This window comes from Pygocentrus nattereri, chromosome 2 (genome assembly GCF_015220715.1).
Source record: "Pygocentrus nattereri isolate fPygNat1 chromosome 2, fPygNat1.pri, whole genome shotgun sequence".
Classification (NCBI taxonomy): domain Eukaryota; kingdom Metazoa; phylum Chordata; class Actinopteri; order Characiformes; family Serrasalmidae; genus Pygocentrus; species Pygocentrus nattereri.
The window spans coordinates 46,455,447-46,483,266 of NC_051212.1; the positions used below are offsets into that span (position 1 = coordinate 46,455,447).

The 27,820-nt window shown below is 41.1% G+C and overlaps 4 protein-coding genes across 6 annotated transcripts in view; 1 reads left to right on the forward strand and 3 right to left on the reverse strand.

Moving 5' to 3' along the window:
* Window positions 1–3,278: 3,278 nt before the first annotated feature.
* On the reverse strand, window positions 3,279–8,025 carry LOC108438933 (zona pellucida sperm-binding protein 3-like). Its single transcript, XM_017717062.1, has 10 exons — window positions 7,927–8,025; window positions 7,669–7,847; window positions 7,479–7,579; window positions 6,896–6,987; window positions 5,804–5,984; window positions 5,623–5,728; window positions 3,938–4,026; window positions 3,737–3,828; window positions 3,589–3,666; window positions 3,279–3,450 (listed from the first exon to the last, which is right to left on the reverse strand). The coding sequence occupies exons 1-9, from the start codon at window positions 7,988–7,990 to the stop codon at window positions 3,620–3,622; spliced, it is 951 nt and encodes a 316-aa protein (XP_017572551.1). The 5' UTR covers window positions 7,991–8,025; the 3' UTR covers window positions 3,279–3,450; window positions 3,589–3,619.
* Window positions 8,026–13,689: 5,664 nt separating this feature from the next.
* On the reverse strand, window positions 13,690–17,957 carry LOC108438932 (zona pellucida sperm-binding protein 3-like). Its single transcript, XM_017717061.1, has 10 exons — window positions 17,849–17,957; window positions 17,575–17,756; window positions 17,399–17,502; window positions 17,239–17,327; window positions 15,832–16,012; window positions 15,651–15,756; window positions 14,168–14,256; window positions 13,987–14,078; window positions 13,801–13,904; window positions 13,690–13,723 (listed from the first exon to the last, which is right to left on the reverse strand). The coding sequence occupies exons 1-9, from the start codon at window positions 17,910–17,912 to the stop codon at window positions 13,804–13,806; spliced, it is 1,008 nt and encodes a 335-aa protein (XP_017572550.1). The 5' UTR covers window positions 17,913–17,957; the 3' UTR covers window positions 13,690–13,723; window positions 13,801–13,803.
* Window positions 17,958–21,955: 3,998 nt separating this feature from the next.
* nedd8l (NEDD8 ubiquitin like modifier, like) lies at window positions 21,956–24,652 on the forward strand. 2 transcript variants are annotated; one of them, XM_017717059.2, is made up of 4 exons: window positions 21,956–22,038; window positions 23,800–23,847; window positions 23,924–24,006; window positions 24,113–24,652. In XM_017717059.2, exons 1-4 carry the CDS (start codon window positions 21,991–21,993, stop codon window positions 24,204–24,206), a joined length of 273 nt encoding a protein of 90 aa, XP_017572548.1. In that variant the 5' UTR covers window positions 21,956–21,990; the 3' UTR covers window positions 24,207–24,652. The 2 variants fall into 2 exon arrangements, with proteins under 2 accessions (XP_017572548.1, XP_017572549.1); XM_017717060.2 differs by having other exon boundaries at window positions 21,967–22,202.
* Window positions 24,648–27,820, reverse strand: part of ap1g2 (adaptor related protein complex 1 subunit gamma 2) — a 38,866-nt gene continuing 35,693 nt past the window's right edge. Inside the window, exon 21 of one of the 2 annotated variants that reach the window (XM_037531571.1) lies at window positions 24,648–27,752. In XM_037531571.1, the coding sequence (XP_037387468.1) occupies window positions 27,651–27,752 (102 nt within the window). In that variant the 3' untranslated portion in view covers window positions 24,648–27,650. The remainder of the gene's footprint in view (window positions 27,753–27,820) is intronic. The other variant, XM_017717058.2, reaches the window with a different exon arrangement.

The following is a 27,820-nucleotide window of genomic DNA, read 5'->3' on the forward strand; positions in this document are numbered from 1 at the left end:
AGTGGATCCCAAAGAGTCGATTCTGTGATTCCAGGCCTCTGAGCTTTGGACTCGTTTCCAAGCCGAGACGCTGAAGCAGTGACTGTTGGTTTTCAGGAGTCGACTCCTCCTGATCTTAACTAGCGCCCGAACCAGTTACGAGGGGCCACGGCAGAGATGTAGCTTATGTATCCTAAACGTAGTTTACCCAATTTTGAGATCACAGATCACAGAGAAATGAAGAAAAACTGTAGATTAGACTAAGCTTATCTTAGCTACTATCAGGTAGCTCAACAATTGACTACAGCTCATCTCACCATCAGCCTGTTTCACCTACTGAGCGTTGAGGGAAAACTCGGAGTGATGTACTGAGAACATCATTACTGTAGTAAGAATTCTTTGAAAAGGAACCGTTTTAAACTACTTTAAAAAACCAAGAGCAGTTCGATGTCGCTCCTCTTTTCGTATGACCGAGGCTGGCTTCGTATTCGCCAGCTTCTTACGGAACATTTCCGTTCCACCTTAAATGATGCAGCAGCTACTTCAGTGCGGACGGGCGCCAGCATAGAACTGCAGCACCATTTAAGGTGGAACGGAACATTAGAATAAGAAATGTTTAAGCACCTGTGTCCTTCTAGAAGGTCTCTTGTGAAAGGCAAAAGGGAAATATTAGATATTTATTTCTACACACACAAACATTTTGTGCTAAATTTGAATGCCCAGTAATCTGTGTGACAGATTATGCTCTGATTAGTTTAATAGGCATCTGCATTACAAATGCAGTCCTTCGAGATGTTTGTTTATTTTGTTAAAAGTAGAATCTTGTGTGTATTTAGGAGTGAAAGAACATATTGTTCAATGATTTTTAGGGATAATATTGTTTTTTTAGTAATTTCAATGGGTTTCACTGTCCAATATACTGGACAATGGAATTAGGCCAATAAAATCTTCAAGATTTTGGAAAATGAACATATTTATTATCGCCAGGATAACTGACCCAAGCAAAACAACAGAGCTTTTGCTGTGTATCAAAAACGTTATTACCGAAACAGAAATGTTATTTCTGTCCATGGTGGGCTCCTGTAACATGTGTAATGCTACACATAAATCTATGTAATATAGCTTATATAATTTTTTCTGATGTTTTATTATCAATGACCTTGCTTGTTTAAACCATTTCATAATTTTAGATATGGTCATATAAATCAATGTATAAAGCTCTGTGTTCTAATGCAAAATTATGAAAATTATTTTAGGAGCCGTTCATTTAGAAGTCCAGGTAGTTCATAACTTTTTCATGCAAGTGTAAATACAGTAAACACAAAAAAGCTTGCTTTCTATCTTATGTTGGTGATATGTTCATTTCTGGTCACTTTTTTCCCACTTTATCTAAAATATAATACAGTTGGACTTTTGATGTGCGAGTTGTGAAATGCTGCATTTTTCAGACGAGTTGTCTAGACACAGATGGCAGAATACACTACATGGCCAAAAGTATGTGGACACTCGATCATAACACCTATGTGAACTTGTCGGACATTCCATTCTGTTGTCCACCAAACCCAGATGAGCCAGACTGCCAGATAGTAAGGCATAATTCATCACTTCAGAGAATCCAGAGTCCAGCGGCGGTGCGTTTTACATCACTCCAGCCGACGCTTGGCATTTCACATAGTGATCTTAGGTTTGTGTGCAGCTGCTTGGCCTTGAAAACTCATTTCATGAAGCGCCCAACAGAGTTATTCTGCTGATGCTGCTTCGAGAGGCAGTTTGGAACTCTGTAGTGAGTGATGCAGTAGAGGACAGGTGATTTTTACACACTTCATGCTTCAACACTTAGTGGCTCTGCGAGTTTGCATGGTCTACTGCTTTGTGGCTGTGTTTTGTTGCTCCTGTACGCTTCCATTTTGCAATTATTGCACTTACAGTTAGCTAGGACAGATCTAGCAGGGCAGGAGTTTCACAAACTGACTTGGGGTAAGAGTGGCATCCTATGACCATGCCAAATTTACTGAGCTCTTCAGTACGACCCATTCCCACACCAGCGTTTGTCTATGGAGATTGCATGGCTGTAAGCTTGATTTCATACTCCTGTTAGCAATGGCTGCAGCCAAAACCCCCCTAGTCAATATTTAGGAGGGATATCCACCTACTATTGTTCATATGGTGTATTTCACAGTTAGCATGAACATCACTGTGATATGCCCAAAGTTTTGAAGTGTTAGCAATTTAACCATCATGTTGCTTTATTTATGCCCACATATGAACCCCAAAGAATTAATACCAGTGTAAAGGATACTCTCAATATACTGGACTGTTCACTACAGATGACTGCTGGGGCAGCTTCTTCCACCCTGTAGTACAAGGATTTTAAGAAATTTAAAAGGCACAGCAGTAAACTACTTCCAATTGCTTTAAATGCTTAACATTTCAAAACCATAACAAATCTGACGTGTTTCTGGTTCCAAACATTTCCAACACAACTTCACTTCATTGTACTAGACTGCTAGCACATTCAAGTCCAACCTGGCTGAGGGAGTATTCCATTTAAAGAATTCAAACCTGTGCAACACAGGTGCTGCACCTTTAAGAAAAACAAAAGTACTGCAGCAAAGCTTAGAACAACTACGCTTACCTTCCCCTCATAGCTGCATCATGGTCCAGTGAATTAGCGTGTTCAAGGCTAACAGGCAGAGTCCTCCCATTAGCCCACATTTTGGTATATTTTTCAATTAGAAGGCATTCAACCCCACTAGTCCCACTTACCAGCACCAACCATCTGAATTGGGTTCACGCTGGTTCCATCAGCATGCTTGGAGCGGGCAGCTCAAAATTGGGCTAGCCAAATCACTCAAAGGACTCCATTACACCAGTGTCCTTAACATACTATAAGAAAAACAAGCAGCATTTAACACTGCATCCATGCAATGGCACCACATTCTAATGATGCTGAAACCAAATATTCTTGATTAAATGAGAGCACTTCATCTATCCATTTTTTTTTCTACAAAAGTGACATTAAAAAAGCCAAAGCATGATAGTTTTACATTATCTTTACATCAAGTCATCAGCTTAAGTGCTTGTAAACACATCTAAAAGGACAAATCAGGTTGTTTTTGCTGCTTAGTTTCTGTATACATAAACTAATGTAGTGTACCATTGTGTACTGATCAAGTTTATTAAAGTGTATGCCAGGTCTGAGAAAGCTGGATCTAAAATGAAATCAAGTAGTAATCAAGCTAGCACTTCATTATGGAAGGCAAAAAAAAAAAAAAAAAAAAACCACACACACAACATGATTCATTTATGAGCTTTATTGTAGGAAATGTAATTATATATTCCTTCACTGAACCTCCAGACCATTGCAACTCCAAGGGGATGAGGAATCCCTCTTGCTTTCGATGGACCACTGGTAGGTCTCCACACCAATGACTCCTAGAACAACCTCTAGTGGCTTGGGAGGTACCCATCCTTGAAAGCAAACATGCAAGTCAGGGCTCCAAGATCACAGGACATTAAAGTTATCCTCAAATTTTAATTAAAATAAAAAAAAAAAAAACAAAAAAAAAACAAAAAAAAAAAAAAAAAAAAAAAACACACCACACCAACCTTGCGACATCCATCAGCCGTGCACCACGGCTTAATCCTTGATGGTGAGCGGCCCAAGCACAACAGACTGTGCTACAGCTGGAGGTTTTGAAAGTATTAGTGTCCACTGGTTTCAAAGAATGGAAAGCATCGTTACACAAACACCAACCTCTTCTGGTTCTCCTCCTTGTCCTTGCTCGGCAAACTGTATCACAGCAAGAACAAATGGCGCTCTCCAAAGGATAGTCAAGGAGCTCCCATCTACAGAGAAGCAATCAGATCTGTTGTAATCCATTGCCATTTTAAAAAAACTGACAAATTGTTTATCAATCTGTATAGAATTGCTTGAGATGCTAAACAAATAACTCACCTTTCATTCCGTTTATCATACTGACAAGCTTTTCTGCCACTATTCATGTCTTCGGGGTCCCAAGCCACAAGTTTACAGTGAATGTAGACCTAGGAGACGAGACTTCAGCTTCAGTTTTTAAGCTTATAACTATAAATATTAATTTAGTATTAAATGGATTGAGTATCAAATTCCATGTCAACTTGTACCAAAATTCAGTACACAAGTTTTACCAGTTGAAATGTGAAGTGAAATCCATAAATCTAATTTAGTTTTCCCCACTTACCCCAAATGTCAATCAGCAAAGACAAAATTTAGCTAAAGCCAACACTTTGCACTAAATGTCAAAAGTCAACCAAATCTTTCTTGCAAGTACATCAAAACCCAGATCTTCATTAAGGCCATACCGACTTGTCTGTGTCCCAAATCATGTAGACTTCTTGTGAGGTATTAAGACGAACCCACATTCAACTAAACTGTAGCTGAATGCTTAAATAAGCCAATTTGGACAAGGTTTTGTGGTAAATTCTAACTTGCACAGATTGTAAATTTTTAATATTCATTTCTTTAAACCAGATCTGGAGCAGTTTGAGCAGGCTGTTGCTTTTGGGGATGTACGTGCAGAAAACATTTGGGTGGCTGTTAGCAATGCTGCCTCATCACCCCAACGCTAAAGTAAAGCTAAATTTGAGGCCAAACATAAGATGCCTTGGTCATTGCAGTGCACAATGAAATTGAGCAGCTACCCAACTGCACTTTACACACAAAATAATTAAACACATGGCTAAAATATATATATATATATATATATATATATATATATATATATATATATATATATATATATATATATATATATATATATATATATATATATATATATATATATATATATATATAAAGTGCAGACTTAAGAAAAAAAACATGAATATAAGGAAAAGGACAACCCATTCTAGACAGACAATAGAAAAGTGAGGTAGCAGTCAGTTATTGCACATTCCTTGGATAGCTTGGAGTTATAAGACATCATCTCAGCTGATTGAGTAATTCAGATTAAGCCTGGAGTCTTGGTACACATTCCTGAAACTAGGGTCTCTTTTTACTTTAATTCATTTTCTTTTCATAAACAATATCGCATAAAAGCATTGTTGGACGTCACAGCCTACGAATTGCAGTACAATGCAAGTTAACAATGCCCTCCATAAATTTTATTTATTGCTGCTGCCAGAAAACCTTGCCTTTCCATTTGTCATTTTGCAATTTGACAACTTGATGCCAGTTTCTTTACACTAAATCTCATGATAAATGGACCATATACAGAATTAAAATTAAATTTTATTAATAAATGAGTGGCTACCAAGAACATTCATGTCCTCCAACCAGACCATTGGATGTGTTCCCCCAACACTGAACTCATTTTGGAGATAAAGTTTAAAATTGTTAATGTGAAACCAAAACTGTTCCCAGTAACTGAGTTTTGGAACAGGCCCAAGAGATGCAAGCCTTCCCCACATCAGTGGAACCACAGTGTCTCCAACAAAGCTGTTGCATACCAAGCTGCATCGATTTAACTATAGGTGTAATAATAATATAAAAAAAAAAATTAAAAAAAAAAAAAAGTAAAATCCCTGGCACATTTTAGAACTTGCAGTTGTAAGTTTGTTTCTCATGCTCCCCTACAGGCCTCAGCATAAATGCACACTTACCTCCTCACTGAAAGAAAATTTGAAAGCTTGAAGATAAAGTCTGATTTCAGATGGGTTTTGTCTGGGTAAGAATCTTGAATTAGCCTTCTTACTGTCCATCAGACATCTAAGAACAAGACCTTGCGTCAGTCTTGAATGCTTCAAATAAGCGGTTCAAGCAGCCATAACAAAAATCACATACCCCTTGTTGGCAATTATAGAATAAACACTGCTGTCTTGAGACGGGTCTGGAGATGCAGAAGCTACACATTCTTCCAGCAGCAGAACCAGTGGCTGATGAGCCTGCTGTTCAACAGCAGCAGCAATAGGAATCAGCGTTCCCAAGAAGAATGTCGTCGATGTGGCCACATCACTGAAGTCATCTGCAATGTGATCGCACCATGGTTAAACACAGAAGGCGAAATAATACTGCAGCTAAATCTACACATCCTCAAAGAACTACAGAAGAGACGCACTTCCAGAACGATGGGTACAAATATCATTGTTTGGTGCATCACTTTACACATCAACAATTAACCAGGAGAACACTCCAGCCAAATGGAAGCACCATTAGTACATCTACTTAACTGCATCTTCCAGTGGGACTGCAGTCATCACCATAGCGAGATTTCATGGTTTAAAGACGGGAAAAGACCACTTTGGATGAGGCATCTTGAAGACTGAACCAGATGGGCCACTGTTGCCCTACTGACAAAGGTGATGGCCCACTGGCTTTTTGCTCAGCATCCTCCAGGCAGTCACTTAATTGTTCTCATATTTCTCATTTCTTATTCTCTTCAAGTTAGTTTATTAAATAATTAGCATCATGAGGCCAGTTTTACAGCTGTAACTAAAGTAGCACTGTGTCAGCCACATTTAAACAAAAACATGTTATATTAGACCTAGTCATTAGCTTTTAGACTATGCATTTAAAAGCAGTTTCAAGAGCACAAAATCTAGTTAAATCTTGTAAGCAGGACAGTAATGGGGGGGTATATAAATTAAAAAGTTACCTACAGTGTCCAGTTTGTGCTAAATAGGGATAGAATTACTGTTTTCTTTGGTGAGTGAAGTCAGAGTTGCACCAATTCTAGCTTGGCTATATTTATAAGTTTATAGCTGAGAGGCAAGGCATGCAGTGAAGACCGCACTGGGCACATTCATAATGCTTGCTGGGCACTGCAGTTCAAGAACACTGAAAATCTAAGCCATATAAAAATAATTCAGTAAGGCTGAGCTACAAAATATTAAACTCTAGGCAAAAATTCCCATTTCAACTTGGCTGCAGCGCTACCGTTCATGAAACTCATACGGAAGACCAGGTCTCCCCTTCCATTAACCCAGAAGGACAGTGGATCATACATGGGTGGACTCCACTCCGCAGGCCTGAAAAGAGAAGAGGCCACACGACGGTTAATCACTAGCCTACAAACCAAAATCATTCAAGGGGGAAATGACACCATTTAAGAATCTGTTCATTCTGGGAGGTGTAAAATAGTTCAGAGTAGTTTGATGTGATGGGAAAACGGCTATAATTTGTTTTCTTCAGGGAGTTCACCTTACAACACCCAGCATGTATCCCTCCATAAGTGGATTCAAATACATCCAGCCAAAACATTCACAAGACTAGCAAAACAAAGCCAGACATCAGGCAGCAAAGGCCTTGTGAGGGAACCTTCAGAGGCATTGAACTCTCCTGATGCCTGGTTGCCCATCACCACCACTGTGAACCATTCCAACCAACTTTCTATAGAACCATATTTCCCCATCAAACCACTCTGAAAGACATCTCAACCATCTCATGATGGAGTTTTTGAAAACGGGTGGCATTGTCCTTTAAGTAAGGGACTATACTTGTATTATGGACTGAAGCAGACCTTTCATAAGCACAGACAATAGGGCAGGAGAAGTCTGAAGGGCTTTGGGAAGAAGCTTCTGATGACAGTTCGTTTTCAAACACAATCTCATCCTCGGTCACCTTCAAAACAGAACAAGGTTAAGCCTTAACACAACAAGTAACAGGTGAGGGGTTCAGCCATCACAAGCGCGCATTTGTATGAATCCCACCAGTCTCCTGAAACCGCAGTCGTCAAACCTCGCATGAAACACAGCCTCTGCACCCCCGGGCCTGACAGACACACTGAGCGGAGGACAGTCACCCAGGCGGAGAAGCCAGGGTTCAGTCAGGGATTGGCGTTCACTCCACCGTACCGACACAGAGCTTTCGCCACAGTCCACGAAGACCTCTGAAGAAGGAGAAACCCACATTCAGAGTAAACCCACGACTAGAGCCAAAACCGTGAGACATAGAAACACCGCAGCTACCTCCTCGCACCCAAGACAAAGCAAACGAACTTAACACCATCACAATTCCCAAACACAAAGCCATTCTTACGGTATGCCGAGGGAAACGCTGAGTGGATATTTAAGCCCTTTTAAAAGCCCAGCTTGCTAAACGACAGGCAGCTGGAAGAGACCTAACGTTAATTGACGTAATCGGGCAAAATCGTCACATCGCCCCCTGCTGTTTGTGGCTTAACATGACCTCAAGGCGATGAACTGCAGGAACGTTAGCTAGTGAGGACCGAGTCTGAGGCCGTATTACAGAAATGTAATATCTGACAGGTCAAGATAAGTTTATTTTTCCCCACAAATTCACATAACATAAGCAAATCTTATCGTAACCTATGAGCATTTTATCTTAAGTTAGGAAATCTTAAACTACTCGATTGAAGTCGACCATCAACTGTGATGTCTGTTACATAGCAACGGACCATATGCACAGCTAAAACGTAAACACGTAGGTTAATCAACAGTAAAAATGCTGGTTTGTCAGACGGTTAACGTTAGATGTCGTTACTGATGTACAACAGGTTAAACCAAACCGCGACAAACTTGAACCTAAGAATATTAACTATGACAACGCTTCGTGTTGTTTCTCAGAGCGTCGCCGCTCTCCAGTTATGGCTTCCCAAACGCTTTAGCTGAGCACGCTAACCTGCATTATATAATAGACACCCACACGTTCAGCTCTTGTCTCCTCATTGTTCGCCACCATCACTGTAATATTTTATCTGACGAGATTTTGTCGGCATTAACACACGAAGGGAATAATAGGGAAATCGTGTTTGCAGTGAGAAGACATTGCAGAGTGGTAAAGTTCTCTCTTGCAATGTTTTCCGGTTTTCTCAAACGCTAGAGGGCGCTCCCGAGTGAGTCCAAAATGAATGGGTTGATATGGAACATTTGAGCAAAATCATAGTTTATAAATGCTTAAACATTTTTAATGTAAAAGGATACAGTCATACAATCATCACAACATAAAACAGTTTAACTTTTAAACTCGAGTTACGGGAATTTAAAACAGCAACGTATGCATGTCCATGACGTCGTAAGCAAGAACAGCCAATGAGCTGCACCGCTCGCCCATCAATCATCACGCTCTAGCAGTAAAACCCGCCTCCTGCTGCCCTCCTGCTGTAGAAACAAGGAAATATACAAGATTTATTTGTTTTTTGTTTGTTTGTTTGTTTGTTTTTGTGAAATACATCCTTCTACTTTCTAAAATTAAAGAACCGTTCTGGGAAAGTGATTAGAAACTATTTTAACTTCTCCTTTTTAGCTGTTGAGCTCCCTTTACTCCCATTCATTGAGGAAGATGCAGCCAAAGTAACCAAAATGCCAATACTCTCTTTACTAATAATTAACTAATTCAGTGAATAAAATGTTATAATATAATAATAATAAATGTGATGCCATGTGTATTTTTGTTTCATTTATAACACAACCAATGGATAGAGCAAAGAAAGGGAAGACTGAGCTGACACTGTTGTCAGTGAGTTCTCTAAGTATGATATTTCAGAAGGAGTTGATTTTAATGCAGACATATGGGGGAAAATGTCTATCAATCAAAATAACTAATCAATTGTTTGGAGAGGATTTAGAGGCAAACAAAAAATGGCTTAGGACAGTGTGGAGACAGAGCAGACAAAATGTCCAAGACAGAGTCACAAAGTGTCAGCTTGAGGTGCTTTTTCTTCAGAATGAAAATATAAGTCAGTCTTTAGAGGTAAACGAAGAACAAGAGCAAGAGCTGGAGTGGAAAAAATGATTTCTCCTCGTAGAGGTCATGCACAGCTGAGGAGACCATGGTCTAATACAATTTATGACAAGTTCAAAGAGAAAAATCCCAGCTGTGCACTTTCATTTCACTATCAATATCTCAGAAAGCTAACGCTCCATATTTCACAGTACACACAGTGTGCACATTTTCTATGCGTAAAGCAAGATATATTTTTAAAATGAAGAGACCAATTAAAGATCAAAAGGTAGCAATTTGAGGGTGCCAAATAGGACAGCTTCAGACAAGCTAGTAACATCAGAAGGGGAAAATACTGCAAGGGCAATAGGTCAAGGTGTAAGCAATGAATACCACAGGCAACTAGCAGCTACTCCTCCTCAAGAATGAATGGCCAGGAGCCTTACTAAGAATATCCTTAAAGTCATTTCATCAGAGGTGGAAAAAAGTCAACAACTACACCAGGAACTGATTTTGACCCAGAAGATAATCAAGGAATGTGACAGAAGAACTTACAATTTTCTTGGGTATGTGCAGCACCTTCAGATCGACCCATTTGCTTTGCATTGATACACAGAAAATCTTGAATTCCAACTCTTGAAAGACTTGGAATCCTGTGCAGCATCTGCAGCACAGGAAAAGTGCATTTGAATCTTGATGCCACAGGTGGCGTCCTGTCAAAGTTACCAGAACAGAAGAAAAGAGTGCTGTATTGCAGTCTTACGCTGCCTGGTGAGGGACTGAACATTCCTCCATTACCTGTTGTAGAGATGCTCTGCAATGAGCATTCATTTCCTCCAATTACATTCTGGCTCTCACAGTTTCACCTGAAATTGTCAAAATTCTCCTCAATAAAAGTTAGTAAAATTGAGACGGACCACAGCTCAGCGTTAGTGCAAAATTCCCTGTTGGGAAAAAAACTATTGTTCTAAATTCAGTCCTAACTGAACTTGTCATGGTGACTAAACAGATGAAGTCTCTCTAACATGGCCCCAGAATGCTGGCATTGCTGCTCCTGAGAGCTGATTGGTTGGCTGTTCACGCTCACTGACGTCATGAACATACATGAAGCTCCATTTTAATCTCCTATAACTCGAGCTTAAAAGCTCTTAAAAATATAACAGTGGTGTTAAAATGTTTTATGCCATTCAGTGTTCATGAAATGAATATATTGCAGCTCATTGGCTGTTTACGCTCATTAACATCATGGAGCAGGTCCATAAGGTGCCATTTTAAAGTCCTGTAATTCGGGTTTAAAAGCTTTTAAAATATAACAGCGGTGTTGAAATGTTTTACGCTGTTCTCTGTTTAGGAAATGAATGTATTCTTTTACATCAAAAATGTTTACTCATTTATAAACTATGATTTTGCTCAAATGCTCCATCTTAAACCATTCATCTTGGACTTGAAGAACATTGGAGAGGAGAATTAGCACTCTGTAATGTCCTCCAGGTATAAATGTACGCTTCGGACTTTGTAGGAACACTTTTCTGTTCCAGCGTGTCGGAGCCCCAGTGAACAAAGCAAGGTCCATAAATTCATTATTGGGTGAGTTTGGTGTGGAAGTACTTGACTGGCCCTCACAGAGTCCTGACCTCAACCCCATTGAACACCTTTAGGCTGGACTTGAACGGAGATTGTGATCCAGGCCCTCTCATTAGTGTCTGACCTCACAAATGAGGTCTGGATGAATGGGCAAGAATTCTAACACACAGGCTTGAAAATCTGGTAGAAAGCTTCCCAGAAGACTGGGACATGGGCTGGATGTTAGGGAACCAGCCCTGTGACTGGAAGGTTGCCGGCTCGATCCCCTTGGCTGACAGTCCATGACTGAAGTACCCTTGAGCAAGGCACCTAACCCCCAATTGCTCCCCGGGCGCCGTGGATATGGCTGCCCACTGCTCTGGGCAAGTGTGCTCACTGCCCCCTAGTGTGTGTGTTCACTAGTGTGCATGTATGTGGGTGTTTCACTGCACAGATGCAGAGGTCTAATTTCACAGTGTGCGCAAACAGTGACAAATGGTTCAATTCAATTCAAGGATGGATGGTTTAGCTGCAAAGGGGGACCAACTCCATATAATGCCCAAGGATGTAGATTGAGATGTCAATAAAAGGTCCTGTAGGTGTCCCGATGCTTTTCTTCATATAGTGTATGTATAGTTTAGAAGTATGTGGTTATCTAGCATCCATGCTAACAGTGTGAGCACATTAAGGGCATTTTAATGATTTACTTATCTTCACTTTAACTGACCTTTAGTCTTTAATTGGGTCACAATGTTTTGGCTCATTAAGAAAGGTCACTGAGCAATCATGGAATGAAAGCCGGGCCTAGGCTGCGTCTGAACAGCTGAATCAAGCTTCCATTTTTGGCTTCCTTGACTTGCCTGACCCCCTTGATAGCCATATGGAGTCCCATGCTGCTCATGCTAGTATGGTATAGTATTGCTTGATGCTCTATATTTAAAATAAAGGGGTCATAAACAAAAATAAACATAGAAAAAAATAAGACAACTGATGATGCAAAAAAAAGGGCAGAATGGTTAATGTATAGTTTTGTTGCTGGAGGTGGCTTAACACTACAGGAAAACACCCATTTTCTTTGGCATTTCACCCAAATTAATTTTCTATTTCTCCTTTTATTCTGTGTAATTTTTTTTCTGAATTGTTTTTAATTACTCTTTACATTAGTCTGTATTGTGTGATTTTGTTTTATATTATTCAATATTATCATTGCACTTCGTACAGTACTTTGGCCAACTGGCATTTTTAAATGTGCTTTATAAATAAATTTATATTAATTATTAAATTATTTATAATAATATATTTATATAAATTTATTAATGACAGGATATGAGCTGCAGATCAGACAAAATCAAGGAACTTAGCATGGCCACAACTCCATGCATTTAGGCACGTAGAGGTGGTCAAGACAACTTGAAGTGCAGTCCGAGCATCAGAATGAGGAAGAAAGGTGATTTAAGTGACTTTGAACGTGGCGTGGTTGTTGGAGCCAGACTGGCTGGTCTGAGTATTTCAGAAACTGCTGATCTACTGGGATTTTCACACATCCTTCTCTAGGGTTTACAGAGAACGGTCCGAAAAAGAAAATATCCAGTGAGCGGCGGTTGTGTGGACAAAAATGCCTTGATGTGAGAGGTCAGAAGAGAATGGGTAGACTGGTTCCAGATGATAGAAAACTAACTCAAGTAACCAACCAAGATCTCTGAGGAATGTTTCCAACACCTTGTTGATAGTATGACAAGAATTAAGGCAGTTCTGAAGGTAAAAGGGGGTCCAACCTTTTCCTAGCAAGTGTACCTAAAGTGGCCAGAAAGGTGCTGGAGCATATCCCAGCTGTCATTGGTAAAATCTTCCCATTTACAGAAAAATGACAGTACAGCAGGCAGGCTTGTTGCACAGCGTTTTCCAAGTGGCCCACTGGTGGTCGAGTAAAGTAGTAGACAAAATGACACCTTTGACCACTCATTTTCTACTCACAGGCCAAAATACAATCTAGCAGTCATTTCAGGCCCAGTCAAAATTCTTTTTAAAAATGAAAGCCTGCATTCAAAATCTGTTAACCAGTTGGACCTTGTGTGCAAGAGCATAATCTGGGTGATCCTTATGAGCCACACTGATGCGTGCTTTCCATCAGGGTAGCACAAGTCCAAAGCTTAAAGTCCACATTCTCCTTTTAAGGGGAAGAGTAAAAGGAGTTCCGATTAGTGGAATACATCCTTAGCATGCATCAGCAACTGCCTAGGAAAGTCAACATTTACAGCACATGCAAAAGATTGACAAGTCAAAAGACCTTAATTTTTTGTTAGTTTATTTTGTTGGGGGGGGGGGGGGGGGGGGAATCCAGGAGGTATTGTAGACAAGCTCATTTTAGAAGCCATAATCCTCTATGCTCCCATCCCATACATGGTGGACAAGTGGTCAGTCATACACATGGAATTGTATAGACAGGCTTTTCAGCCAGCTGACATCCTCAAGAAGGTACAGCAGCATTAAGTGGGGATACTGCAAGTCGTTTATTCCATGCTGTTGGGGGGGGGGGTCAAAAAACAAGGACATCAAGTCAAAGCAGATTTTAATAACAAATGTTAAATTTAACCAACCTTCTAGATGTTCTGACCGTCTTGAATTGGACTGCCATTACTTGATGGGCTTGCCGTTATAGTCAGTGGTCCCAATACAACGCTTTGAGCTAAGCCTTGGAATTCTGCAGCCAGCAAACATGAAGTCACCAGAAACTCAAGAGGAGGATTACACAAGCATAGTAGCACTCCGTGTCAGAAATTCACCTGATTGTAAACCTCGCTTCACCCGCTGAAAGCATCTGTACTCACAGCAGCTGCACAGATCGCTCATTGAAGGGTCATCTAAAAGTTCCCATCTGTCAGTGGAAAAGGAAGATAACTGAGCAGAAATTGATCAGTAAAAATGTGCTGGTTGAGAATTAGCAATATAGAAGTTTATATTTACTGTTCAACATCTTTATTGTAATTGCAAGCCTTCTTTACTTCATTTGGATATTCAGGGTCCCATACTACCATACTGCAATGGAGGTACACCTAGAAGTAAAGCAGATGGACCAGTAAGAAGCCATAAGGGTTCTTCAGTAAAGGCAGTGGTTCCCTTTTTAATTATTCAGTGTAGAACTAATTCATGCTTAAATTGTTTAGCTTGATGGGAATGTGAACCATTTTGAAATGGTTATATATACACACGGCAACAAAAAGCTTGACATAATGAGCCTTAATGCTCATAAGTGCTGCATAAAGCCATTCAAACAGAATTATGAACAGATGAAACCTGAACTTTGTTTGAAATGCTTGAAAAATATCCAATCAAATATCCAATTCATTACTGCAATGTTCTCCCAGAGCTTACAACAGCATCAGGTCCAACCTGGCTTTAAATAAGCTGCAAGAGAACCTCCAGTCTGATGGACAGAACAAAGTGCTTCATGTAGTAAATATGTTCAAAGGAAAGAATGTTGGCTAACGTAGTTTGGGTTTGCTATTGCAAAAGCTTGTTTGGTTGTAATAGTCAACTAATTTAGCTAAAACGTTAAATTTCAGATCTCATTCTGCTAAAACCTCCCATCTCCAGTGTCAACATGCAGCTTTTTTTAGCAGCCTGTTGTGGCTCCACAGCGGAATTTGATTTTAGGTAAAAAAAAAAAATCCTTTCTAGGAAAAGGAAAGCTCTGCTAATTGTTCCAACATCAGCCATAAATGGTCTTAAACACAAGTTATGCATTAACTGCTTATTCACCCTTTAACCCTGAAGGTTGGCAAGCAGACTGCTGGTCACTATAGCAACACGGATAAAAATATCACCTAGCTAGCAGCCAACAGTCAAAGAAAGATTTAAAGATGAACATCGATAATTTGAAGACAAGACTTTTGTATCTAAGCACTCCAGCTGGATTCCTGACATGTTTAATCTGCAATGAGAAACAAACACTGAAAAGTTGCTAAGCTGGAGGGAGCTCTCATTTGCCAGCTTGTTGGAATTTTAACATTCCGTCTTAAACGGTGCAACAGTTAGTTACATAGTTACATTCTGGCACCTCATGCACCATTTAAGGTGTAACATTTGAATGAGACGCAACTTCAGAATCAATAAAAAAACATTAAGACTTACAAGAAATTCCACTTGCGTTTCCTGCTGGAGATGTGAGAAAAGCAGCTACATTTCAGCTAAAGCTTAACGTAGAGCAAGGCAAGTCTGTGTGGGTTCACTTTTGGCATTGCTCTGTACTGCAGCCAATATCAAGACTAAAGATTCAAGACAAGTCACTAAGTAACAAACACCTCTGGCTTAACCCACCTGGAAGAATTCTGGGTTCCCCCTAATAGATATTTAATTTTACCTATGTATTATTTTTCCCCCAAATTTGTATTCCTAAAAAAATGGCATGGACTACAGAAACAAGCATTGGATGCAAGGAACCACTTACTTCCTGTTCCAGTGCAAAATTGAAGGCTTGTAACCTCAGCACAACTGCAGAGGAATGATATCTTGGCAAGAACCTGGAGTACCCAGTCTTACTGTCCACAAGACATCTAAGAAGAATCAACAGGCTGTTAGGGTAGTAATCACCACAAATCAGTGGTGCCTCCTACCTCATTAAAGCATACCCTTTGTTAGTGATGATTGGATATATCGGCACCTCCGGTCCTAGTGTTTGGGTTGTAGAGGCCACACACTCTTCCAGATAGAGCATTAGGGGCTGATGGGCCTTCTGCTCCACTGCAGCCCAAACGTGAATGAAGGAACCCATTGGAAAGGAATTGGAGGGGGCAGGGCCACTGAGGTCATCTGTTTGGCATCATTGGAGGCACAGTGATCAATACTGCCCACACCACATTTGTGTGGAAGTTGTGCTATAATAACCATGTATAATTTCATGTCTGTAGGATCTCGGATTCATTTTATTGATATTTAATACATGATTCTACCACTAAAATAGAGCATATCATAATCATGATTATAAATAACTATACTAAGAAATGCTAGGTGTGCAAGTATACTCTTAATGGGTCAATAGCTCTTGCTCAAACAACTCATTTGAACACATGCATGTGCATGGCTTAAGTGTTGAAAGCAACAGGGTTCCACTAGAACGTTTGATACTACAGTGTTTGTGTATAATGTATAAATAATAAAACTCCTTATGCAACACCAAAGAAAAACACTACCTGCAGATGTTTGATACCGATGAGTGCAAGAACCTTTACATAACACCAATTTAAGGGTTGTTCTTAGAACTTTTGCATTATGTGGAGGGTCTTCCTACTTGAAAAAGGATCCTTCAATTCATCTCATTCGCAAATATGGTTCTCTAAATAACCTTCCTTTAACAGGTTCCTTAGGAATCACAAAATGTTGATTTTTAAAAAAAAAACATTTGAGTGTGAAATGCAAGCATGTCTTCAAAGCACTGTACATGGTTCTTTAAAGAACCATCTAAAAGGGTTCCAATTAGCACCAGAAGTGTCTTATTACAAGAAAGAACCTTTTACTATATGGGTCATTCCACAGAAACATCCACTTTTTATCCATCCATAGATGTCACTGGTGTTACCAATAGTCACTGGCATTACATAAAAGGCAACACCAGTGACACTTATTGAGAAATGCATTTGACAAAATGACTGCTACAGAGCAAACCACATGTCAATCATAGAATATCCAATAAAATATAACCCATTTGTTCACAGTTACCCAAGAATAAAGTAGGTCACACTAGTGACTTCAGCTAAAAGCTTCACATGAAATCATGAGCTAAATGAGAAAATCTCTGAATGAAGACAGTGGACCTAGTATGTGCTTTTCTTCATAGATCTTCAAAAATGGGTAAAAGGCAGTCAAGTGACGTCAGTGAGATTGGTTTCAAAATAGATTGTTACACAGTAACACCAGTGACAACTCCTGGGGACTTTCATAATGCATTTTACAATATTCATTTGCAGGTTTTCCTTATATCACTCGAGACATTTCATAGTCATGGACAGTTGGAAGTTGGAGTGATCCATGAGACTTACCATTCAGAAGAGCCATGTGGAAGATAAAGCTTCCTTGACCTTGCAAACCACGGAAGCCAGGCTTCAAAAAGGGACGGATCCATTCAGGCCTGAAGTTAGCATTTTGGATCAGTGACTAGATTAAAACTCAAACACTTCAATGAGTCAACAGCAACAGTACCTTTCAGAAGTGCACACAACAGGATACGTGAACACAGCAGGATGTGGCCTCGGTTTTGGCCTGAAGACCAACTCGTTTTCATAGACCAGCTTCGTTTGGGTTCTCTGAGAAGAGAAAAGTGCTTCTTTTAGGATCACAACACATGCTGGCTTTATACAATGTGAGGTATGAGGTACCTTTTGTAAAAAATTACATTCAGACAGGTGGTAGTGGAAAATAGCTTTCCCCCCATCAGCTGTCTTTATGAACTCAGAAGGAAAACAGCTGCCCAGGAGAAGCCTGAAGGGCCTTGCAGCCAGGTCTTTGTTGACCTTCCATGTAACCATGACAGAGTCATTTGTACATTTTACATAAATGTCTGGACATTAAAGAAAGGAAGACAGCAAACATCAGAGCTTATCAATATCAAATGTCAAGTCTAGTAAAAGACCATGCAACCTTAAATACTACCTTCATAGCACGACACCGATACTACAGTTACAAAAAGAAGAAACCACTGCCTTAGGAAAAGCATGTTTGAGGAGCTTGACCAGAGTACGTGGCTACTGATGCCCTGCCCTGTTTCAACCTCATAGAAGGCAGCTGATATAACTTCACTCCAGTCCAACCAATCAACCTTAAACGATGAGCACCTGGCAGGGGCAGAGCATCAAGGACTTTGGGTTGAACTGTTTGGATCCCAGTGGCAGCATTAGCTGCAGTTTTTTTGGAGTTTAAAACTTTAAACCTTTCATGATTATACATATACATTATACATTATGCATATAGGCCTTAAAAAGCTTAAAAATAATGATCATTTCTTTAAAACATTTTTCAACATTCAAGTTAATATTACATGCATATAGCCAAGTGCAGGAACCAGTCCAAAACGAGTTGTGCTGCCAATGGTTTATAGGGGAATTCCACATTTTTCAAAATGTACGCGTAAATCAGTTAGTGAGTTGTCTTGTGGGCAGTGTCCTGTGATCACTGATGAAGGACTAGAGGACGACCAACACAAACTGTGCAGAAACAGACGACCAACAAGGTAGGTGTGACTAACAGAGTGGACAGTGAGTAAAACTCCAGCAACACACACTGACAAGACACCACCATGTCGATGCTGAGAATGCTCCACCACCCAAATAGTACCTGCTCTGTGGTGGTCCTGTGGGGGTCCTTGCCATTGAAGAACTGTAAAAAATTCCGCAGAGAAACAGATGGACTACAGTCTGTAATTGTAGAAATACAAAGTGCTCCTGTATGGTCAGTGGAGCTGATAAAATGGACAGAGTGTAGAAATAAGGAGGTGGTTTTGTTGTTATGGCTGGTCTATGGTTGTAACCAGAGCCGGTTTATGAACACTTCGTGTTCCTCCCTGATATAATATTAAAATCAGGACTGCTAAACAGCAGAGGGCACCCGTGAGTGAGTCCTCAAGGACTGTGTGAATGGAGCTCAACGGCTAAAAACAAACGACGCTGCAGAGAACTTGCAGAGACGAGAATTCCCACTCTGCAATGTCTTCCGGCTGCCTCAAACGCTAGAGGGCGCTCCTGAGCGAGTCCAAATTGATTGCCATGGAGCATTTGAGCAAAATCATGGTTTATAAATAAATGCTTAAACATTTTTAGTGTATAAGGATACAATCATTTCCTGAGCAGAGAACAGCATAAAACATATGAACGCTGTTATATTTTTAAAGAGCTTTTAAACTCGAGCTATAGGAATTTAAAACAGCACCTCATGCATGCCCAGAACAGCAGTTCAGAATACCCAGCCTTCATAGAGTCCTTGGAAGGGGTGCTTGAAAGTGCTCCTCCTGGAGACTCGATTGTCCTACTGGGGGACGTCAACGCTCACGGGCAATGACAGTAAGACATGGAGGGGTGTGATTGGGAGGAATGGCCTCTCTGATCTGAACCCGAGTGGTGTTCAGTTTTTGGACTTCTGTGCAAACCACAGTTTGTCCATAACGAACACCATGTTTGAACACAAGGATGTCCATAAGTGCACATGGCACCAGGACACCCTAGGCCGCAGTTCAATGATTGACTTTGTTGTCGTGTCAGCGGACTTGCGGCCATGTGTACTGGACACTCGGGTAAAGAGAGGAGCTGAGCTGTCAACTGATCACCACCTGGTGGTGAGTTGGATCAGGTGGTGGGGGAAGATGCCAGTCAGACCAGGCAAACCCAAACGTATAGTGAGGGTTTGCTGGGAACGTCTGGCAGAAGAACCTGTCAGATTGATCTTCAACTCACACCTCCGTCAGAACTTCGACCAGATTTCGGGGGAGGTGGGGGACATTGACTCAGAATGGGCCATGTTCCGATCCTCCATTGTTGAAGCGGCTGACTGTAGCTGTGGTCGCAAGGTAGTTGGTGCCTGTCGGGGCGGTAATCCTCGAACCCGGTGGTGGACCAGGTGAGAGATGCCGTCAAGCTGAAGAAGGAGTTCTACCGGACATGGTTGGCCTGTAGGACACCAGAGGCAGCTGGCAGGTATCGACAGGCCAAGCGATCTGCGGCTTCAGTCGTTGCCAAGGCAAAAACCCGGGTGTGGGAAGAGTTCGGTGAGGCCTTGGAAAGTGACTTTAAGTCGGCTCCGAAAAGATTCTGGCAAACCGTCAGGCGACTCAGAAGGGGAAAGCAGTGTGCCACTAGCACTGTATATAGTGGAGATGGTGTGCTGCTGACTTCGACTGAAGACGTCATTGGGCGGTGGAAGGAATACTTTGAGGACATTCTCAATCCCACCAACACGTTCTCCAGTGAGGAGGCAGAGTCTGGGGACACGGGAATAGGCTTGTCCATTACTGAGGCCGAAGTCGCTAAGGTAGTTAAAAAGCTCCTTGGCGGCAGGGCTGCAGGGGTGGATGAGATCCGTCCCGAGTTCCTCAAGGCTCTGGATGTTGTGGGGCTGTCTTGGCTGACACGCCTTTTCAACATTGCGTGGACATCGGGGGTGGTGCCACTGGATCGGCAGACTGGGGTGTTGGTGCCTCTTTTTAAAAAGGGGGACCGGAGGGTGTGTTCCAACTACAGGGGAATCACACTCCTCAGCCTCCCTGGTAAGGTCTATGCAAGGGTACTGGAGAAGAGAGTCCGGCTTATAGTCGAACCTCGGATTCAGGAGGAGCAGTGCGGGTTCCGCCCTGGTCGTGGAACACTGGACCAACTCTTTACCCTCTCCAGGATTCTGGAGGGTTCATGGGAGTTTGCCCAACCAGTCCACATGTGCTTTGTGGATTTGGAGAAGGCATTCGACTGTGTTCCCCGGGGTATTCTGTGGGAGGTGCTTCGGGAGTACGGGGTACATGGCTCTTTGCTACGAGCCATTCAGGCCCTGTACAAACAAAGCAGGAGTTTGGTTCGCATGGCCGGCAGTAAGTCAGACTTTTTCCCAGTGAGAGTTGGACTCCGTCAGGGCTGCCCTTTGTCACCGATTCTATTCATAATTTTTATGGATAGAATTTCTAGGCGCAGTCAGGGGATGGAGGGTGTCTGGTTTGGTGACCTCAGGGTCACATCTCTGCTGTTTGCAGATGATGTGGTCCTATTGGGGACATCAGGCCGTGAACTTCAGCTTTCACTGGATCGGTTTGCAGCCGAGTGTGAAGCGGCCGGGATGAGGATCAGTACCTCCAAATCCGAGGCCATGGTTCTCACGCGGGAAAGGGTGGAGAGCCCTCTCTGGGTTGGGGATGAGCTCTTGCCTCAAGTGGAGGAGTTTAAGTATCTCGGGGTCTTGTTCACGAGTGATGGTACAAGGGAGCGGGAGATTGACAGGCGGATTGGTGCTGGGTCAGCAGTGATGCAGGCTCTTTACCGGTCTGTTGTGGTAAAGAAAGAGCTGAGCCATAAGGCAAGGCTCTTGATTTACTGGTCGATCTACATTCCCACCCTCACCTATGGTCATGAGCTTTGGGTAATGAGCGAAAGAACGAGATCGCGAATACAAGCGGCCGAAATGAGTTTCCTCCGCAGGGTGGCTGGACTCTCCCTTAGAGATAGGGTGAGAAGTTCGGTCATCCGGGAGGGACTCGGAGTAGAGCCGCTGCTTCTTCACGTCGAGAGGAGCCAGTTGAGGTGGTTCGGGCATCTTGTTAGGATGCCTCCTGGACGCCTCCCTTGGGAGGTGTCACATGAAGTCCACCGGGGAGGAGACCCCGGGGAAGACCCAGGACACGCTGGCGTGACTATATCGCCCAGCTGGTCTGGGAGCGCCTCGGAATCCCTCCCAGGGAGCTAGTGGAAGTGGCTGGGGAAAGGGAGGTCTGGGCTTCATTGCTCAGGATGCTGCCCCCGCGACCCGAACCCCGGAGAAGCGGAAGATGATGGATGGATGGATGGATGGATTTCTTTGTTTTTTTCAGTGAATTACATCCTTCTATTTTTTTAATTAGTGAAACGGGAAAGTGATTAGAAACCATTTTAACTTTTCGGTTTAAGCCGTTGAGCTCCATTTACTCCCATTCATTGAGGACTCGCTCGCGGGCGCCCTCTGCTGTTCAGCAGCGGCCAGGCTCCTCATAAACCGGCTCCGATTCTCCAGTCCACAAGTTCTTTGGTTGTAACCCACTGTGCCGCTTCTCTCCAGTTGGGGGCGTTATGCCGCTGCTGTGGTCATACAGACGAGGAAGAGCACCTTCACGTCGCGTTTGTATTGTTATCTTGCGACAGTCTCGTCTCATCTAACTTTATTGTTTTTTCCCTGAGTGTAGTTTGAGCGGTGGATTAACACACTCCTCTCCCACTACTCAGTAGTTGCTTTGTACGTGTCTGTTCTGAATAGAGCCACCAAAATGTTGATTAAGGTTAAGGTAAGACTCGCTTTTCTCTGAAGGCTAACGGCAGCTAGCGCCACTTTCCAGCTGATAAAGCGAGATTACAGACGTTTCGGTTGGTCATTTATCTATATAACGTTATCCTGAGTGAGTATAGTAGACGTTACTGACCCGGTCATGTCAAACAAAGCTGTAGCATTAGCTGTATTGGCGTCCTAATCGAATTTTATGGTCCACCTTAAATGGCGCGGCAGTTATAATGTGGCTCATGTGCAGCTGCCTGAATGCCAGAATTGAACCGCTGCGCCATTTAAGGTGGAACGGAAAATCGAGAATTTCAGCCTCGTCCATTCCATTTTTTTATTTTTGCCAATGAACGGAGGGATGTTGCTAAGATAAGTATAACTGCTCCCTGCCTGGCTTCTTGCCTCATGAAATTCATCCTTTTTTTTAAAGAATGAATTTTTTTTAAAGGACCACCAATGAACCTACACGAGTTTTTATATGTAATGTTGATGGTAAAATAGGGGTAAATCTGAGACATTAAGCTTGATATCTGAAATATTTTTAGACAAAAAAAAAAACATCTCTGGCATCAGGCAGCTTCATAACCATTTCATGGAATTAATTAATTTCTGTGAAGTAGCTTTTAGAGGCATTAAACTCTTCAGATGGCTGAAGATCTCAGCTGTGTCATAGATCATAGGCTGAATCTCAAGCAGCTTCCTTCTCCCCCTTCTTATGTAGAGCACTAAGGGAATAATGAGGATCATTTTGTCCAGTGAATGAGTGGGCACTGACGTGGTGGTGTGTTTGTGTGTGTTGTGCTGGTATGCGTTTTTAAACCATTTACTGTCCACTCTATTAGACACTCCTACCTTGTTGGTCTACCTTGTAGATGTAGAGTCAGAGATAGTACCTCTTCCATTGCTGCATAGTTTTGGTCAACATCTAGTCCTTCATCAGTGGTCACAGGATGCTGCCCACAGGACGCTGCTTGCTGGATGTTTTTGGTGGGCTGTCCTCAGTCCTGCAGCGACATTGCGGTGTCTGATCCACTCTTACCAGTGCAACACACTAACAAACCATCACCATGTCTGTGTCACTGCAGTGCTGAGAATGAGCCACCACTCAAATAATACTGCTCTGTGGGGGTCCTGACCATTGAAGAACAGGATAAAAGGGGGCTAACAAAGTATGCAGAGAAACAGGACTACAGTCTGTAATTGTAGAACCAGAGTGCACCTATAAGTGGAGCTGATAAAATGAACAAAGAGTGGAGATACAAGGAGGGGTCCTTAATGAAGTGGTCAGTGAGTGGATGTGCGTTCAAGAAAACAAATTCCTTGCATGTTTAAACGTACCTGGCGAAATAAAGTGATTCTGTTGGTGATTTTGATATCGACTAGATTTAAGATGATAAAAAATCTGCAGAAAAAAATGTAGAATAACTAAACCCACCCTGTATCTAAAGCTGGCGCTAACCGCAGTCATGAAACAAGTTAACTGCGGTCAGGTTGTCAGGTTTTGTTAAGGTCAAACCTGAACTGAAGCTCTGTCTCTGCTGAACATGCTTCATGAGACAGACCCCACATCCTGAAGATCTTACCACTTACTGTTTTCTGTCTTGTAGACGCTCACAGGCAAAGAAATAGAGATCGACATCGAGCCCACGGATAAGGTATGAATGCCAACAGCCACGTCTGCTTTCTCCAAATGTGAATTGCTGCTTTTATTGTTGTGATTTTTTAATCCAGGTAGAGAGGATCAAGGAAAGGGTTGAAGAGAAGGAGGGAATTCCGCCACAGCAACAAAGGCTGATCTACAGTGGAAAACAGATGTAATCTTAACATTATTCTCGACATTACATACTTAACCTGTCCATGAACCTTTGAACCACAGACCTGCTCGCCTGTCTCATTTACGTTCAACGTTCTATCTTTTAGGAACGATGAGAAAACGGCATCAGACTACAAGATCCAAGGAGGATCTGTACTACATCTAGTCCTCGCACTCAGGGGAGGCGGGATAATCTACTGACCCCTTAGTTTCTCGGTGCTCGTGGAATGGCTGTTCAGCTTGTGCTCCTCACAGAACTGATTATGGCCCCGTATGACGAGAGCATGTGATTTTCGTCGTACACCCAGAACAAGTCTAGATATTCTTTTTGTTTTAGACGTCTGAAAAGCAAGTGGAACTTCACTTTGAGCCACATTAACATACTGATGCCACCATTCCAGCAAATCAGAGCTTCTTTAACCATCAGCCTCTGCAAAGAAGAGAAACAAAACAGTGTTGAAAGGCAAGACATGTTCACTTTAGTCCATTATGTTCGAGTATGTTGCAGACATTTGGTTATTTTTCTAATGAATAAAAGGATTTAGCTTTGTGGCTCATTCTCAAATGACTTTAACTGTAAGGTTGTGTCCTAATCTTTGATTTGTGAGTATTTCAGATTAAGAAAAATAAAAGCCATCCTGCTTTTGTTTGAAATGCACTTTATTTTAAAAATAAGACGAGGCAATAAAACCAATTCAATCCACACAAAATAATGAGTGATGATTCAGTAGAACAGCAGAGGTTCACAGTTACAAACTCAAAATGGGATCTGCTTCAGTTCTGGGTGTCGAGGAATGGGACGGGTGCAGAGGGAGGCATGTTAAAAGAGAACTGCAGTGATTTTTCAGAATTTCTGCATCAGTCAGTGGTCGAGTCATTCAGAGTGGCTGGATGTGGAATGATGGATTGTAGAGGAACTTCCTCGGATTTCTTTCTTTACATCTAAAATAAGACGCATGCAGGTTTAGCGACAGTTGTAAACATCACTGTAATGTTAAACCAGTGCTAAATCCAAATAAGATGTATCTGGGGACTATTTTGCCTTATAACAGCCTGCATGTACCTCTTCAGCATAACTGAATTGTTATGAATGGAGTTTGGGAAAGGACCACATCCAAAACCCCTCCTTCTATGCCCTATAAATTCATCCCTCTCCCTTCAGTTTCCTGTGACCACCCCATCTCGTCCCACTCCTCCATTACTGCCCACTCTTGTTGAGGGATTGGCGGTCCGGCGTTCACGATCTCTGCAGGCAGCTCCAGAACTCCTACCCAAGCTTATCAGAGCTCCTCCTCAGCTCAGTTTAGGATGTGGTCCAAACTCACAAAATACATTTTAGGCCAGAATCTTTTTGACAAATTGTAGTAAAACAAAGTTTTGGGTATCAACCAGTACATTCATAACTACATCACGTAAAAACTTTCTGTGAGGAAGCCTTTGGAGGCTTTAAACTCTTTGGTCTGGTTCCACCACACAGTGGACAAGCAACAAGTTTCTCTAGAACAAAGCATATCAAACTACATGACTTGCAGCTCAACTACATAATGCAGAAATTGTGCAAAATCAGCGGAATCCCCCTTAACAGGGTAAGGCAGTCAGAAAGGATTGAGGTTGCAGTCCTTTCAGCATTACTGTAACAGCATACAGACCTGCCCGCTCTCTGGTTAGTGTAGGATGGCTGACACGATGAGTGACCAGTCTCTCACACTCCTCCTAGGCAGTTCATTAATACCTGAACATGTATAAGATTGATCGGTAGTGTGTTGGTGCTGTCTGAAGTGTAACATGCATGAAATAGCAGCACTTTTTCTAATGATGGAGCACATTAGTGCCTGGCTTCAGAGAAATAACAGTAAAGCACATGGTGGAATCCACATATGCACTATTCCCTGCACACAGTGGAGAAAAAAACTGCCCACAATTATGTTTCTGGTAGCCAAAATGTTCACATAGTATCTATATAGTTTATACTATATAATATTTACTTATTTTCTCAAAATGCTGACTTACTATGTCAAAAGAATGACTTTCTATCTTGCAATAATGAAGTATTATCCTGAAGTAATGTTTACTTTCTAAAAAGTTTGTAACTCATTTCCACACAGCTTCTAAAAATCCAGAGAAAAGAAGCCATTACCTCAAGATACTGAGTCAATATTTAAAAAGAAGTAATAACTTTGAGATATTAAGTCAATTTTTGAGAAATTCAATTTGAGAAAAAATGATATTTTGAGATTTAAGTCAATATTTTAAGAAAATAAGCCATTCTCTCAGTATATAAAGTAAATACTCTGAGGAAAAAAGTCATTTTTCTAAGGTATTAATAATAATAATAATAATAATAATACATTATACTTATATAGCGCTTTTCAAAAAAACAGACGCTTACAGGTTTTCAAAATACAGAACAGTAAAGACAAACATAAGAACATGAAGCACAGTCATAACATCGCAAGCAAAAACATAGCAGGACTTGGCAAAAGGGCTGGTTTAAGATTGAGAACAGTTATAAGCATAGAAAAGAGAGAGGTTTAGGTTTAGATTTAAAAGTAGAGACAGAGTTGGCCTGTTGAATATGTGAGGGAAGAGAGTTTGAGAGTCGGGAGACAATATTTTGAGAAAACAAGTCGTTTAGGTAGTTAAGTAACCCTTATCTTGAGAAAATAAGTCACTATTTCAACATATTACATCAACTTGTATCGAAATTGATTATTGATCTTGAAATGTTGATCAAAATTCAATACTGTCAATATCCTGAGAAAATGATTATTTCAACATAATGAGCCAACATTTAACCAATATTAAAGATACTACATGAGTATTTTGAGAATGAGAAAGTCATTTTCACATATTTCTATTTTGACAAAATATGTCATTATTCTAGGACATTAGGTAGATTTCTTGAGAAAATAAGTATTTTAACACGTTATGTCAATTTGTTTCAAACTTGTCATTATTTTTGAAATATTACGTCAATATTTTGAGAAAACAAGTCAGTATTTTGAGAAAATAAAATATAATTTCAACACATCTTAAGAAAATAATCATTCCAACATATTAAGCCAATATTATGAGAAGAGAGATTATTTAGAGATATTATGTACATATAATAAGTCATTATTTTCAGATATTATGTCTATTTTAAGAAGACAGGTCAGTATTTTTAGATATTAATTCAAAATTTTAAAAAAGTAAGTTCTCATTATTCTGAGGCATTGGGAAAAAAAGAAGGTATCTCAACATATTAAGTCAATATTTTTAGAAAATAAGTCATTACTTTGTGATCCTTTTTTTGAAAGAAGAATGCATTTATTTCAAGATTTTGAAAAAGTCACTATTTCCAGATATTCAGTCAACATTTTGAGAAAATCATTATTTCTAAACACTAAATGAATATTTTAACAAACTGCTGTCAGAACTGTAGCCAGTTTCTTTCTCCCGTACCTGGCGGAAATGGGCTTCCATAGTGCTGCTTGTAAAAGTTGTCCTCACTTCTCAAAGGTATTCATTACTCCTTTTAAAGTAATATAAAAGCATAATATAAAACCGTAGGACATCAAAGTATTGAGGAATAATTCTCAATAAGTTAAGAACTGTGACTCCCTTCACCAAGTACTGTATCAGTGCCTCAACGTGCAGCAGCTCTCAGTTCCAGGCTGGACTCGGAAAGGAGTCGATCTGTACCATGTCCTGGCAGAGTGTGCCCTGACTGGTGTAGGACAGCCGAACCCGCATCTTTAAGCTTGCCTACAGAGAAAGACGTATATACAGTTAAGCAGGCTGTTGAGCAGCGCTTTGTGTAGAAAACCGACAGA